This window comes from Gymnoscopelus braueri (genome assembly GCF_963280865.1).
Source record: "Gymnoscopelus braueri genome assembly, chromosome: 9".
In the NCBI taxonomy this organism is placed as follows: Eukaryota; Metazoa; Chordata; class Actinopteri; order Myctophiformes; family Myctophidae; genus Gymnoscopelus; species Gymnoscopelus braueri.
In genome coordinates, this window is record NC_137610.1 from 8,403,151 (window position 1) to 8,419,963 (window position 16,813).

General features: G+C 41.2%; 1 protein-coding gene across 1 annotated transcript in view; it reads right to left on the reverse strand.

The window, feature by feature from the left end:
• LOC308092158 (ethanolamine kinase 2) overlaps window positions 1-5,390 on the reverse strand; it is a gene marked incomplete at both ends in the record, with an annotated part of 30,649 nt that extends 25,259 nt beyond the window's left edge. The window contains 2 exons of the mRNA XM_080438011.1: window positions 211-473; window positions 5,250-5,390. Coding sequence (XP_080294137.1) covers window positions 211-473; window positions 5,250-5,390 — 404 coding nt within the window. The remainder of the gene's footprint in view (window positions 1-210; window positions 474-5,249) is intronic.
• Between the last annotated feature and the right edge of the window lie 11,423 nt (window positions 5,391-16,813).

Below are 16,813 nucleotides of genomic sequence, written 5' to 3' on the forward strand. Positions count from 1 at the left end.
ACTACAACTATCAATATTATTATCATTATTATTATCATAATAATTTTCTTCATTTTAGTGCAAGACACTGGGGGGGGGTATGTGCAAGATTACGTGGAGAATAAATCATCTTGATGTTTCTTCATGAAAAGACACACTGATATTACGCCCAATAAAAGAGGCTCTTAATATTTAACCCCTTTATAAAACATCAAAGCCTGTGACAAAGACCTGTAGATGGAGGGCTGTCGGAGCAGTTCGTCATCCAGCACAGCTCCCCTCACAAACTCGTAGCAGATGCCATTCTGGAAGCTGCAGTAGATCTGGGGGCCACAGCCATGAGCATGGAACACCTGAAACATCTCCACCTCCTTGTTCCGGTCCACAAAGAGCTCCGTCATCTTCCCGTACACGCGGACCAACACACAGCCGGGGTCCTGCAGGGAGCCCACATAACAGCCCATCAGCTGGTTTGTGATGCCCTCTGTGAACACCTGGAAGATAACAGGCAGTGAAAGGTTAATGAGAGAAATTAACTGGTGGTTCAGACAGTTAGTGCACAGACTAATGCCCTTTGTGAGCTGCGTATACTCGTCACCCGAGTCAGGCAGAAGTGGCATCAGGATCGAAAGACTCCAGGGGAATCCCTTTTTTATTGTGCGGTTGATCTACAGTTGAGGATTTTTAGGCCAAAATGTAAAGCGTTACAGCCTCACTACAGAGCGCCACAGTGAGGCCGATTTGACAACATTGCAGTTGAGACACTCCTTGACTTACTGTGTGCACGAAACGTTTCATACTGAGCAGTCCAGCACACGCACACACACACACACACACGCACACACACACACACACACACACGCACCCCCACACACACACACACACACACACACACACACACACACACACACACACACACACACACACACACACACACACACACACACACACACAGAGTTACATCTATTGTGTGAGTAGCCTCGATCTCCAGGCTTTTATTGTTTAGTTTTGCTAAAAAATAAAAGCCTGGAGGAGCGCGTCGGTGTACCCGGTATAGGAAGTGTTTCATTTCCCCAACCAACCAGAGTGCAGTGGGCGTCGCTCGTAATGTTGTGTTAACGGGGCCGGGGTTGACGGACAGATCGGTGAACCAATGGGATCAGGCGCAATCTCTCCGCGCCTCTATACACCCGCCCCTCTATACACGAAAACAGGAGCGCTAGTGCAGCCTATTGTGTGAGTGATGAGGCCTTCACCTTTACTGCCAGAACGTACACGGACCCTTTACACACTTGCACATAGATGCCCTTCAGCTTTGCTCCACTGATAACAAAAGATAGCACTTCAAAAACAGAGACTGGTAAAGAGTTGACAAAGTATAGTTTTGCCAAAATATAAATGGTATAGGCCTAGCCTAACCCTAACGCAAGGGGAAAAAGGCAAAAGGTACTCACAGGTAGATTAGCAAAACAACTAACAGGAACACTTAACAGAACAGGGCTACCGAAACAGACAATCGTACAAACATTAAGTGAAAAAGACAGGTATAAACACACTTGGAAACTAACTAGAACAATCAACACAGGGGATAAGCTGGGGCAAACAGGACACAGGTGACACAAATTGACAATAATCACAGGCAGGAGAGACTAGACAGGGAACAACTACAAGGGAAGGCAGGAAACATAAGACCACAACTTCAAAATAAAATACAAAAACACATTTCAAAATAATATACAGAAACACAAGATCCTGACACCTATTTCACAATAATACTTTGAAATGTTCAATCCTCAAAAACAAAACATAAATCCTTTGGCAGTGTATTATAATTTTACAATTATGTACAATATAATACAACAAAGTAAATATACAAAAAGAAGATTTTCACATACCACCTATGTGAAAATGTTTAGCACAAGCCCGATTGTTATAGCACAAGCCCGATTTTTGCCCACTCTGCACTGCATTTGGGTCCTGCTTAAATTCCATACATGTTATTACATTTAATACAGCTCTCCCCAGGTAATCAGGTTATGAATGATTGACACTATAGGCCTTTCTTTTACCTGTCTGCCTGCTGCAAGCAAGCAAGCACACGCAAGCACACACACACACACACACACACACACACACACACACACACACACACACACACACACACACACACACACACACACACACACACACACACACACACACACACACACACACACACACACACACACACACACACACACACACACACACACACACACTAGCACCTACAGTACATTTAAACACATACCACACACACCTGACAATTTGCATACAGTATTAAGACTGCACACACATACATACGTCAATAGATACTTATACACCTTATATTAAAATATAGAATTTGACTCTGCCTGTAGGAATATTTTTTTCATGGAGTACTTTATTAACAGTTTGCAAATAGTACAGTGGTACGATTTTACAATGAATGTCCTCTTGGGCTTTTGATGACACACATGACTCACTGACTTGTTTCAGCATCTTGTTTGAACATTTCAGCACCATATCAACAAAGTAATTCAGTAATGCCATTGCACCGACATTATGCAAGAAGACATTTATTGATGATCTCACAAAGGATAAGTGCTACAAGCACTAGCAGTGGCCCCTTGTCGTGTGCTGGGGTGACCCCAGCACGCAACAAGGGGCCACTGTTTGCTCACAAGTTCCCTTCAGACATTTGTCTTCATTCAGCGGTTGTTCAGAATTCTCTCATTCACTCACCAACTGTCCCCAAGGCTTTGTCTATGTGTGGTGAACAGTTGTTCATATCGAGCTAGAGTGAACAAACATGGCCCCCTGACATCTGATGAAGTATTCATACCACTGTACCACTTGGACAGATGCCATGGCTTTCAACATACTGTACCTTTAGATCTGCTGTCTTTTGTCATCCAGATTTGCATGGCCAAGCATTAGATAAAAGTAGTAACTATTTGCTCTGGACAATTTAATTTAGCTGCAACAGTTAATTTAATTGGTATTTACATAAATAGCTAAGAGAAATTTACCAAAACTAGTCTCCTTCTAGGTCGAGCTACATCCCTTGGATATGATATATCCCATATCGGTCTCTTCTGGACAACTGCCTATCTGACCGACTTTTGCGCCAGGCACCACAATCCAGGACAGATACCAACGACAGCGCTATGATTGGGCAGCGCGGGTCTGCCCCACATGGTAGCGTCTTACGTAGTCATGTGAATTGCCCGCTCTCACTGGTCTGAGAGCTGCCACATTGATTAATGAGCCGCTCCATGTACAGTAGATGACTGGGCAACAGCTTTACTTCACTGGGAAAGCTAACAAGGTGCGGCAATGATTTGCGCATCATGTTAAACCAAATAGCAGACTGCATGTCAACTTAATGAGTTGGATGCCACGCAGGTTCCAAAATAACACATCAGTAATTATGGTTTCATGAGCTAGCTAGCCTATACTCCCCATGGTGATCCAACTGAAAGAACAAATACTCTAAATCTCTCTGGCAGGCTTTTAGGTGTAGAAGTGAGAGAAGGAGAGCTTATGAATCACTTTGCTATAAGAGAAAGCAAAGGGTCTGCTTTTGGGAGCCTAATAGAGATTTTGGATGTGTGTAAAAATTAAGTTTTCTCCAGTGTCCATTATTTCTTAAAGGCATTATTAACACCATCAATGACGACATGTAGTGTTGAACACACACAGTGTAAAAAGAATAAAAGCAGAAGTTCAATGTTAATCTCTCGCCTAAATAGCCTACAGTGTATATGCACGCACAGCACGCGTCTAATTTATGGAAGGATCGTTGTCTAAATTAACTGACATTTACAAAGTCATTTTTCACTCTGTCCTTTGTTCTGGAATGTTCAAAGCAATGCTCTTAGCTGTCTTGTGTATTTGATAGTGTCATACAATGCATCACTGCAGGGGCTGTTGAGAGCTGAGAGGGTAGGTATGGTTTGTATACACAACCAGCCCTGGTCTAGATGGAGGGGTCACACACCCCAGTGCACTGTCCCCTAACAAACATAAAATCTATTTCTCTGAAAGATTGGACCTTGTGTTTGCACATGGGAACTAGAATGGGATTATCCTGTACAGAGCAGATGTTACAGCCAACACAATTCCCAGGATTCCCAGAACAAAATGTCCACCCAAGTTGTTTTCCAGTTCCCTTGTCTTTACATGGCCCTTGTTGAAATAAAATGCACGTTAAAGGATACCACTGGTGTTTTTACACAAATGGTTCCATAGATGTAATCCGTCATTGTCAAAACATGGATAAGTAAAAAAACAAAAAAGCCAAAGAAAACGGATAAAACGTTAAATATTGCACTGCATTAAAAGTAGAAATACTTACATTTTGTCAGATTAGTATTAGTATCACTCACACTATTGTGACACTTGCCATAGTGTGGATAGTCTGGTGTAATTGTGAATAAATGCAGCAAGATACTCTACTAGTCAAAAAGTACATTTGAAAAAACAAAACAAAACAAAAAACAGATGGTATCCTCATATGTGATGTGCTCTGTGTTGGAGCCTACAGTACTAATAACAGTGTGGTTACTGAACAACACTGCTTTTTTTAAAGGAATTAGGATAGACTTTTCAGTGATAATTATAGTTCTTATAGTTGAAATACAGTATTGTTTGTTTTACACTATTATTAGGTCTACTCTGTAAAATAAAGGACTATGCAGCAAATGCAGGATGGACACATATGGATGAATTCATGAATTCATGATCTCCAAAATGGGTCCCAAGTAACGTTGAATACTATTGTGAATGTGAAAGGTTGGGCAGGAAATCCCATCCGAATGTGGAGACATCCTGATATGAAAATGGGCTGTCTAGAAATAATGTGTAATCCATCTAAAATGCCTGTAAATCCATCCAGCTTGCCTGTATACATTTGCCATTTGATTGCGCATGTGATTAATGTATTCTCTGTCCCCAGAGGAATTAAATCGTGTTTATGCACCCATTGGGATGCAAACCAGTGATATAAACACATTATTTTCTTTTGTTTCAAACATTTGGATCTTAGAAATTCCCTAACCACAATATGAAATCACCTGCCAAGATAGATGGACCAGAAACCCATGCTCTAATTCCTCAAATATCGCAAAACCCCATAAGAATAATGATGGAAACAATAACTAGGATTACTGTCATTATCAAAATCTACTGTACATTACATCATGTGATGGATGATGTGAACTCCTTACCCATTAATGACTAAATTCACTTGCCTTCATCTGGATGTCCTGGGCCTTCCACTGAGGACGCATCCTGCTGAGGAGCTCCAGGACGCCCATACGAGGTTCATGCCCATCAATAAAAACGTTAAGATGGAGGAGCCGTTTACCAGCACCGACTAAGCCACCTTCCATGGTCAGGGAACCAGATCCAATGCGTTTCAGGGAAGTACTGTACAGGGAAGATTCCTTGATTCAGGAAAACTGAGCAAGGCCTGTTTGATTGAAAAACGACTATAGTTCTTGTACTAAAGAACTTAGTATACTGTATAAGACAGCATATTATAAATACAGAAACTTTGAGATTAGTCAAATGGTGTGCATAGTCTCAAGTCCATCAAAATGTCATCCAGGATCTGGCAGATTTTAAAGTCGGATAGTTCAAAAAGTTGATTTTAAAACAGCAAGTGTGGAAATTCAAAACAGGTTGACGGACGCCTCTAGGATGTACACACACACCTCAGTCCATTCGCTCTAAAGGGCTTCTCCATACCAGAAAGGATGATGCAATCCAAAAGCATTAATGCTGTTTTAATGCTTTAATACAGCTGCTTCCAGCGAAGTGCCATCAGCTGAGCTTACAGCAGGTCACTGAAGATGTCCAGTTGTGTGTTCAATGACTCAGTAAGCCAGCTGGGCTTATCAGAGGCCAATGTTCCTGTAGGTATCCCCTTCCACTCAGCTTAAACTTGGGTTAGTATACAGAGAGAGGGCGTTACACATTAACCGCTGTCTTTGGACGCTCTTGGGAAAAAGCGTCGATACATGCAGTGTTGTGTTTAGCCTGTTGTTGGCTACGTTGGATACAGTTTAATGAAGAGGTGTTGCATTTGATCTGCTGGTTAATGGAAGATATCCAAAATAATCTTGTCAGGACTTTGAGCTTTGATACGGTCACGTATTGTACATTACTGAACTACGCTTCTCAGAATTGTTCATTCATTACAAGTTATAGCTTTTGATACAGAAGCATGACGCAGGCTGTTGAACTGCACCTTTTTCAAAATATTCTCATTGAAAGGTTATCAAAGTAAAAGGTATCAAAGTGTACTTTTTAAGCTCTGACATAATAGCACTGTGACTCAAGGCTGGTTTCATTAAGAAATGAAATAACATTTATTATATATAGACATTTATTTATAATAATAATAATAATAATAATAATAATAATTATTATTATTATTATTATTATTATTATTATGTATTCATTTTTACAAATTTGACAATGTTGTACTCCACCCCCTCAAAACATGCCCATTGTCTGCTTTACGTTGAGGTCTCTGTGAATAGCAAAACCTCTTGAGTTGTAATAATATCAGGTTGAAACATTCCATCTAAAACTGAGTTATAATTGTAATTTCAACACAATGTTCTTGACTGTCCATGACCTGCAGGTAAGTGTTGCATTGGTTGGGACGCTTATGGACATTTTGGCTTGCCATTTTCTGCAATGTCTTTCTCTCAGCTTTCTCTCCGCTATAGTGTCTCCCTCTCAACTATCCTACATTTTGTCTCAGTAAAGAAAAAAATATGAAAAGGGTGTGGTGTGGACTACCCACTCCTCCTTTCTAAACAAGAGTTTGCATTTTTTCAGGATTAGACATTTCTGGTTGTCCCTGGTGGTATTTGGCGATTTAAAGTTAAGACTTTAAATACTGTAGGTCTACTCCTTTTTTAAATTCAAGCTACAAAGGGGAATAAAATTCAAGGCTATGCCAGAATTTTTATGAATAACATGACCCACGTCCTTTTACAGATGCAGAATTTTGGGAACAAACTTTTCACAGGATGGAGTCCATTCCATTGTCTAACCATCGTCAGTATGCCATCCAGAATGGCCATTAAAATATCATGCAATTTGCTCATCTAAACAAGACTATTCATGTTAGCACAAGGCCATGGAAGGCACATTACAACACAATCATTCCATAAACACAGGATGAATTTACATTTTCCAGCATCATGTGTTTTGTCTGTTAAATTATTTAGATGTTGGTCCAGTGTTTACCAGTTCGCATCATTACAGTAATTGCTCAGAAGTCGTAATTGTGGTGATCTGTCTTGAGCAGATTTTTTGTAAGCTTTTAGACGCAAATTAAATTCACTTGTCATCAAAGAGCGTCTCGCCATCAAAGCTGTTATGTATTGAAAAAGAGATGGATATGTAGATTAAAAATGTTAGGCTTCACAGTAGAACCGAGAGTGACTAAGAGTGTGGTTCTCGGCATGGTTGAACAAGAGGATTGGTGGAAAATCCTCTCTCGCTCGCTCGCACACACACACACACACACACACACACACACACACACACACACACACACACACACACACACACACACACACACACACACACACACACACACACACACACACACACACACACACACACACACACACACACACACACACACACAAAATATGACATTTTTCTTTATCTCGATCTGCATGCTTCTCACAACAAGAGTTGTTAACAATGAACTTAAACAAGGTCTGGGAAATTCAACCTTGGGTGTCAAAAATTAATGATTGCCAAAAGGATTAACAGTGACCAGTGTGCAGCTGAAGATGAGTTGTTTTTGTTGGAGTTTGACTTGACTTGTGGATATTATTAACCAGGCAGTGGTTTCCAAAGTTTAACAACTATGTTTACAATAGATAAAATACAGCCATTAGGAAAAACAACAGTAGAATAAAAATGAAAGGATAAAGTAAACATCAATAAAAAACAAATAGTATCAATTAACATCAATTCAACAAACTAAGACACACATGAAAAGGTATAGGCCTAAAATGAAAAAAGCAGGGATAAAAGAGGCAATACAACTATGAAAAGGACTTAATGTATGTGTAGCAAAATGTACATCAGCAAAATGTAGTTCAAATGTTTGAGTTCAATTTTCAGTTTCATTGTAGTGATCACATTGAAATGATGAGGATGGCTCATTTCAAAATAGAGTTGACATTTCCATTGTTCTCTTTTAATGCTAGTAGGCTGTAGGTTACTCTCTTTTAATGCTAGTAGGCTGTAGGTTACTGTAGCCTACTGTTTTCAAAACAGACCCTTTTCCACTCAACTTTTTACACAAGTTTGTACAACAGTAAAAACCAATTTAATGCATGAAAGTGGAACCAATTAAATGCTTATGGATCAATTTGGACCCTACGGGTAGGCTATTTTTTTCAGTTGTAGACCTACACATCTTTAGCACCTTTACCGCCGGGCCCGTAGTTCTACGGGCCGTTAAATCCAACGGTTAAGCGCCGAGCCCGTAGTCCTACGGGCTGCGGTCTTTTCGCGCATGCGCGGTCCGGGTGCACTTTCGGAATTTTTTTGATCCACTTCCGTTTCCGGTTTGATGACAGGAAATAGAATTATTTGGGATCCGGTTTCGACGATCACGCCCGCTCCCATTCTACAGACGAAACTGAAACTCAATTCTCTTCCTGTAGTTTTTTCTCCTCGCATTTCACTGTTTAACGTAATCCGCTCTAACTACAGTCATGGAAGTCCGTTTGACACGCGGTCTTCACTGGGAGATACAGGGAGATCTCGCGGATGTAAACAGACCGTTCACGGCTCAATCTTAAGGATTTTAACAAGATCTATGGCGACATGAAAAAAACAAAAAAACAACAAAAACACCTTGGCACTGGTGAGTACATTATGAGATTAACCTCTGGCGGTGGATGTGTTAGTGGCTACAACTGAAAGCTTTTTTTTTTAGTGGCTCTAAAACGTTATCCAGTTAGCAACATAACGCTATCCAAAATAGCAAATACCAATGAAGATTTCTGCATGTCAATGTAACCCTGTGGATATTTTATGCTGCGAGTAATTTGTTTAATATGGAGGGAAAAGCTGTACTGCACAAATAAGTTAACAATATAATTATTAGGTCAATTATTACTTACCTTGTGTGATTGGTAGATGTGGGAGATGGGTGGTTTCAGGGACCAGGAGTGAGTGAGTGGACACTAAACAGGTGTGGGTGGTTTCCAATCAAGGAGAGAGAGAGAGGAGAGAGGACTTGAGCACAGAGAGTGTGCCAGTTTGTTTGTGATCCATTCCAAAGTTTATCAAATTATATGTAAAAAAAAAAGTACTTTACTGTCATTTCTGTGTTAAGTTGCAGTAGGCTATAATCGCTTGTAGAAGGGGACTGAACGTCAGCAATACGTTTCAATTCTGCAAAGCCAGGTAATTGATTCTGCAGGTGGTGTTAATCAGTGCTTGGCTGCTAAACCAGCCAGGGCAAGTACCTTTTTAGCTTGAAGTCTTACTTACAGGGCTGTATTAGCCATTGGGCCGCCGGGGCCGTGGCCCAGGGGCCCTGGGCTCTCAGGGGCCCTTCGGGAACTGGGCCGCGCTGCTATCGACAATTTACTAAAATGAAATGTTTAGGTTAATCAAATATCAAATGTCTGGGCCCCTCCTCTGTATTTACAGCAGTGATTCTCGCTGGGTTTGAGGCTCTGACAAGGGCTCCTGGGGCCCTTCAAGGCCCCCCCAGGCTGAAGTTGGCCCTATGAGTACCACAAAAAAAAAGAAAAAAAAAAAAAACATTTTTGCGGGGGTTAATCCGTCCAGTAGTGAGACGAGTTGAGATAAAAGCATGTATGAATCATTTGAAATCAGAAAAAAAACTAGAAAAAGTGCTCCTCGGAGCACAAGTCTCCGCCAGGTCAGGTACGTTATTGTGGCCTCCTGGTGGCGCTATAATAGGCCAATGTGAAAAGGGTGCCATTTATTCTTAGGTCGTTCAGGGCAATTGGACACTGCATTCATGATTTGAGGCATTTTGTTCCAAAAATGTGTTTTGCTAAATTAGACCTACTGGTGGCGCTATAACAGGCCAATGTGAAAAAGGGTGGCATTTCTTCCTCGGCCTAGTGGGAATGTGTTTGTGAAATTTCACGGAAATCGCAAGCTGCGTTCATGATTTGAGGCATTTTGTTCAAAACCGACCAATCCTGCAAATTTTGGAAGCCACCTTAGCCAATGAGGATGGAATATGGTAAATCGGACAGATCTGTGTTGATCACATGACTATAGAGATACTGTGTACCAATTTGCATGACGTTTGGATAAAAGCTGTAGGAGTAATATAAAAAAATGGGTTTTGCACAAATCGGCCTCCAGGTGGCGCTATAACAGGCCCAGAGGTTCTGAATTGGCATCCAGGGAGTGTGTGTGCACAGTTTCACAGCGACCGGGCCAACGGTGCCGGAGATTAGCTGGTAACACACGGACAGGACACACACACGGACGGACGGACGGAGGGTAAAACATACTCTCTCGCCATGCCTTTCGGCCTGGTGGAGACAATAATGGTGCATTTATACAGCACCTTTATCCAAAGCAAAAAAACTTCCAATTCCCAACAGGCCACTCTACCACCTGAGCCACTGCCACCTACTAGTCTAGGTTAAAACACACTTAACCTTGGATAAAAGCCTCCGCTGGTAAGAACTAGATTAAGGTTGGTGACTGTTGGTTTGACAGAAATTATTTTATTTACTCCACTGCGCCCTCTACAGATCTGGTCAATGGTCATTTATATTGACCAGATCTGTAGAGGGCGCAGTGGAATAATTTCTGTCTGGCGTAAATGTTTTATTTTCTGCCCAAACCATTTACTATACAGAGAAGGGGGTTTGCTGCGAGGCTTCCCACCCTGGAGAATAGACTTTCAACAACACAAAACAGTCTTTGTTTTGGTGAGTAGCTAAATAGTTTTGTTTATTTTTTACTAAAGACGGAGACCTCGCACAGCAGTGGCATTTTAAGTCTATGAGGCAGGCTATCACAGGGACTGCTGGCTCCAAACACCATTACCTCAGTTTTGCTTTCATTAACATTTAAAAAGTTTAAAGCTATCCACACGTTGATGTCCCTAAAACAATCCAGCAATACATTGAGGGAGCTGGTATATTCTTTCTTCAGGGGCAGGTAGATCTTGCATTTGGGAGTAATCTGCATAATTATATAAAGTTAAATCGTTTTTTATCTTTCCCCGGGGGAGAAGATACAGGGAGGGAACAAAGGATGGATCTATGAATTGGTGGACTCCACACAGGAAGGAGGCAGAAGACGAGTCAATGCTTACTGAGAAAAATCTCGGTCAAATAGGACTTGAACCAAAGACAGTACCCTTAATGCGTTTTAAGCGTGACATAAGAATAGCCTTCTGTGGGCTATTGTATCAAAGAGAGCTGTGAGGTCTAAAAGCATAATAATAGCAAAACCACCAGAATCAGTAGTTAATAAATTAAATCTCTTAAAAGTACAGACTGTGCTGTGAAAAGCTTTAAATTATTGTACTTAGTGATGAGAATGTTTTTGAGGATATTGAGAATGAGAATGCTTTTGATGATGAACAAGAAAGGTACGCTCTTCAGAGCCGGGTTGCCTAGCCAGGGCCCGCAAACTTACATCACGCGACAACAGAGATCATGTGTACTGGACAAAATCTGTAGGAGCAGTAGCAACAAACTGTCAAACAGAAATACAATTTTTATTTTTATTGTGTGTGGATTTATGTCCTGTCTGTGTGTGACACTGAAGGTCAGGTTGGAAATTAATGAGTACCTAATTCTTGAATACATTGCCCGATTTATACTTGTGCACTGAAATCTCAGTGCAGCACGCCAAAAATAGCTGATGTGCAGATATAAGCTTACAACACACTGCAGGGGCGACACATTGTGAGCTTGAGATTGTCTATTTTTGGTGTGCGGCACCGGCAAGCAACTAAGCCGCTATAAATCACAGGAGCCTTGAGATGATAGTAAATTATTGAAAATGTTATTTACATAATGCTTAAATCACAAAACATCAAGGCAGAAGTAGTCCAATTGGTCACTTCATAAATAACCATAGCAGCTAATCATATACTGTATTATGTAAGGCAAATCAAGGCCTTCTTATAATGTATCATCATCTACACTGAAAACATGATAATAGCCTAATACCTAATAGATGACATCCTAACTTAAGCCTATTTTCTACAGTATACAGCACATCACATGATCATATATTTTGGTAATGATCCTCACGTAAAATAACTATTTTATGTTAATAGTTTACGTTAAAAACCATAATGGAATATCAGAAATGTGTTTCTTAGCCTTGAGTCCATATGCTTGCAAAATGTAAAAGTTCCAAATTGAGCCTTAAGCTGAATCGCTTAACAGAAGCGTTTCATATCAACTGTTTTAAGAACTTCAAATGATCTGTGTCCTTCACAAGTGCAACACTGTATGCACCACAAAATACCAGCGCCATTATCCCCGGCGCGCTCCTCACTGTATTTCAGAACTTATTCAAAAGGGAAAATTCCCTTTTATTACTAGGCAAACATCATGTGTTGGTGTCCTCTATCAAACAGCTCTAATAGAGAGATGGAGAGAGGGAGCAAGGCAGACATTTAACCTTTTTATATAGTCTTACAATTGGGGCTCTCAAGGCCTTTCATTTGTGAAGTTCCTGCAGGAAAAAAAATCTGCCAGCATGGACTCATTTCATCTTCCCATACAGTATATTTATATTTCAGTTCCAATCAAACCTAGCCAATATGTCATCCCTATGTATTTTTCGCCTCCAGAGAGCCCTACCTTCCCACTATAATTTCCACCGACATTTTGTGTGCAAATGCAGTAATAGACACATTTATCACATCAAAAGGGATTCAATTTTCTTTTCAATCACCCACTGGTATGAATAGCACCACATTCTCTGCGGCCCACAATGAGGAGCCATTACCGTTAAACTGAAGGGACAGGCTTTGCCTTCACCGATGCATTCAGGGCGGAAAAAGTGCGTCAAACTGTTTGCCAACACCCTGTGTTTGTTCTCGATAAATGGAGATGGCTTTCAGACAGGTTCATATCCAATTTTATTGTCAGACGAGTGTCATTTTGTTTTGTTTAGAGGAGGTACAGTGCTGTGGTAATCGTTGGTTCTTGGCGTCGGTTGTTCCTTGATGGTAATAATGCGAGGTTAGTCCATTTAATACTGAAAAAACAAAACATGTGTCCCCTTTAGTTGTTGTATTGTAGTTGGGGTATTTATCCATTCAATTGTAAATGTATCCCCTGCAATTACTCAGATCCTCACTGTCAGGGGCAGTGGATGCCATTAATAATAGGGGTTAAGTGTCTGTCTCAGGGACACTTCGACGCACATGCACTGGGCGAGCCGAAGGTCAAACCGGCGACCTTCCAATTTCCAGACTTACCCACTCAGCTACGTCCCCCCCTAACTATCTTGTCAAGAGAGCCGAGGCTTGGAGATGACACCTGCTGTCTCTTTATTATGTGGAGACGAAGAGTGGCTGTCAGTGGGGACTTACCGGCTTCTCTAAAGGCCAATCACTTTTATCGGTTAGCATTACACATCCCCATTTGTGTTCATTTTCAATGATGTGTCCCAGTTAGACCTGAGATAGCCTACACAGAAAAGTGTATTTTTTGCCGGCCTAATGGCGGCAAAGCAGATGGTGACTATGAGGTGGAAAACTCCACACACCTTACTATTCTGTCATTGGGCTCGTACATTTCTAAATATAGTATAGAATTATCAAATGCACAGTTGAGAAAGTGAGGATAACGTTAATATATGGCCTTAAATTGCAGATAAGCTTAACGATTTGAACTGTTGTATGTACAATGAAGAATGCATACTGTAGGTTTTTAAATATATTTATCTTTTTCCATATTGTTGGTCCTGGGGGTGGGTGTGTTTTTCTTTCCTTTCCTATTTATGTCATTGTCTGTAATGTTTGTGTTATGTTTTTATTTTCGTTGTGCCTTTTAATTTCATGGTTCTTTCTACTTGTTTGTATGTGTGAAACAAACAAAAAATAGATTTAAAAAAGGGCTTACTGGCAACATTGTTTCTGAGCACAGGGAAAAGCTAATTACCGTACAATGAATTGTTCAGTTTTGATAACAGATAAGAGAAAGCGATATAGTATAGGCTAGTAGTAATATTTTTTTCCCCCAATGTTTGTGCTGTTCTAGCAAGAACACATGCATAATTTCATTCATGTTGATTCATGAACTGTTACAAAACTCATTTAAATTCAGTGCTGCTTTCCATTAGCTGGCATAATACTAAACATGATATATCATGTTCAGTCATATCATGTCCTTATCATGTCAGTATGATACTGACATCATAATACTGACCATGTCACGGAAGGAAGCCATCCTTGGTTTCCTGGTCAGTATCGTGGTCTGTCACGATCTTGGCCTCTGCCCAAGATCGTGACAGACCACGATACTGACCGTGATACTGACATGATATTGACCATGACCATGATACTGACATGATACTGACCGTGATACTGACCATGACACTGACATGATATTGACCATGACCATGATACTGACATGATACTGACCGTGATACTGACATGATACTGACATGATACTGACCGTGATACTGACATGATACTGACCGTGATACTGACATGACATTGACCATGACCATGATAGTTGGGGTATTTATCCATTAATTGTAGCACAGCAGACAATTATTTATTTCATATTATATAAGGCACGGCCAAACACTTTGTAACACCAAACAGTAATGACAAGTTATTTTGTGTCACTATTCATGGCTGAATTTTAAAAAGCCAAAGCCAACCCATACTGTAGCAGTGGACTACTTCAGTAGGAAAACCATCATATGAAAATGAAATCATGGGGTGCTGATGGGGCTGATGGACTAGTGGTTAAAGTGCATACCGCATATAGGCTCTAATGCAGCCTGTTAGCGAGTCGTGGGTTTGATTCCCGAGCCCGACGAGTCGACGACCTTTGCGGCGTGTTACTCCCCGTATCTTTCTTCCTGTTTTCTGTCACTCTTCCACTTTACTATCCAATAAAGGCAGAAAAGCTTTAAAAAATATATATACATCTTACTTTTTTTTAATCAAATCATGTAGACCTCAGGATCTCCAATGTGGATCTCAAACATGTCAGTCATCTCTATGAGGGCAGTTCTCTATGACATAATGACATCTCACCCCCTCAAGGACCACTACGGTAATTGAGAACCACTGCTGTATGTTATGGAAATAGCCGCTCCAAGGATGTAGGTGTTCTGTGGCGAAGTGCACCACAAGGAGCTCCCATCTCAGGATGCAGGATGCCTGTGACCGCATACAGTAGGTACTTGGGTAGGGCAGAGAAGATTATAAAGGACGAACGGCACCCCAGTAACGGTCTGTTCATGAGGACTGAAGCCGCTTGATGTCGCTCAAGGCTTAGGAAGACCTTACCTGCCACTGACTGTCAGGGCCCTGAACACGGACATGGAAATAAAAAAGAAATAAGAAAACAATAAGCTGTGCTCATCTTAAATGATGTAGGCTATATAAGTTTTGTCCTTACTTGTACGGGGCTTTGCCACTGAATGCCACACTGCGATGTAGTATGTGATTTGGTTCAGGAACTACTGTAGTAACTTACTAATACTATCGATAGAGATTGGACAGGGAAGCCATTCTGTTAGACTCTATGAGACTTCATACCGTCTAATGTTTCACACAATTAACTAGGTACAATTGTAATTTCCAACGGCTCAAAGCGAGCAAAACATTTCCTTTTTGGTTAAAAACTAAAGTACTACAATATTTCATCAAGCACGCAGCAGAAAAGTGGAGCTCCTAGAAGGGCTTCATCTGTAGTCCTTTCTTTTATTGCACTTCAAACTGCCCAACACAGGCGAGTGAGGATCAAATAATCTCCCTATATAAATACTAGTACCAACGTGCTGCTTCGGCAGAAAATGTCCGTGCTGCCTTTCCCTGTCATCTTCTGCCACAGCTTACACATGTCTCCTCGCTGCCAAAACCACCGTAGCCACAGCACATGAGGTCATCCTCAGCCAACACGCTGCAGACAGCCAGCCCGCCAGGCAGCCAGGAGGAGGGTCTGGACCGGGGCCTTAAAGGCCTTTTCCTTAAATCTGATATCATTGGCAGAGGGGACGCTTAACCAGTTCCATCGTTCGACCACACTTTAAAGGGGCGTGTTCCTGATCGAACAATGTACTGTCTTGTATTAGCCTGCTGGGATTCTCTGTATGAGCGTTCTCGTAAAACTGAAACGGTTCTCGTTTTTATATGACTTAAGCCCCTCCAGAGCGTTTGAGCAGAGGTTGTGTCTGCGGAGGTGGGGATGCCGTATGCGGGAAGCGGCATGGCGGTCGGAACAGTGTTTATCGAGCATGGCAGCGAAATCCTCTGGTGGCGGTGTAGAACCATCCACCGGCTACCAAACCACGTCAGCGCACGGGGACAGAGGTACCCCATTTAGTTTTACAGCGAGTGGAGTGTATTATAGCTGCGGTCTGGCTACTGTAACTGAATTTGGTTGGAGGTCAAGGAAATGGGCAAATCACACTCTGGTTTCAGGCGCCAAGAGTTGAAAACGTAGTGCCTGTTAATAAATAGCACTTTGAAAACACTCAATAATTTATGCTGTTAGCATGCTGCGGTATACTGATGTTTGTTGACTACCTAATGCATAGAAGCATAGAAATTAACATA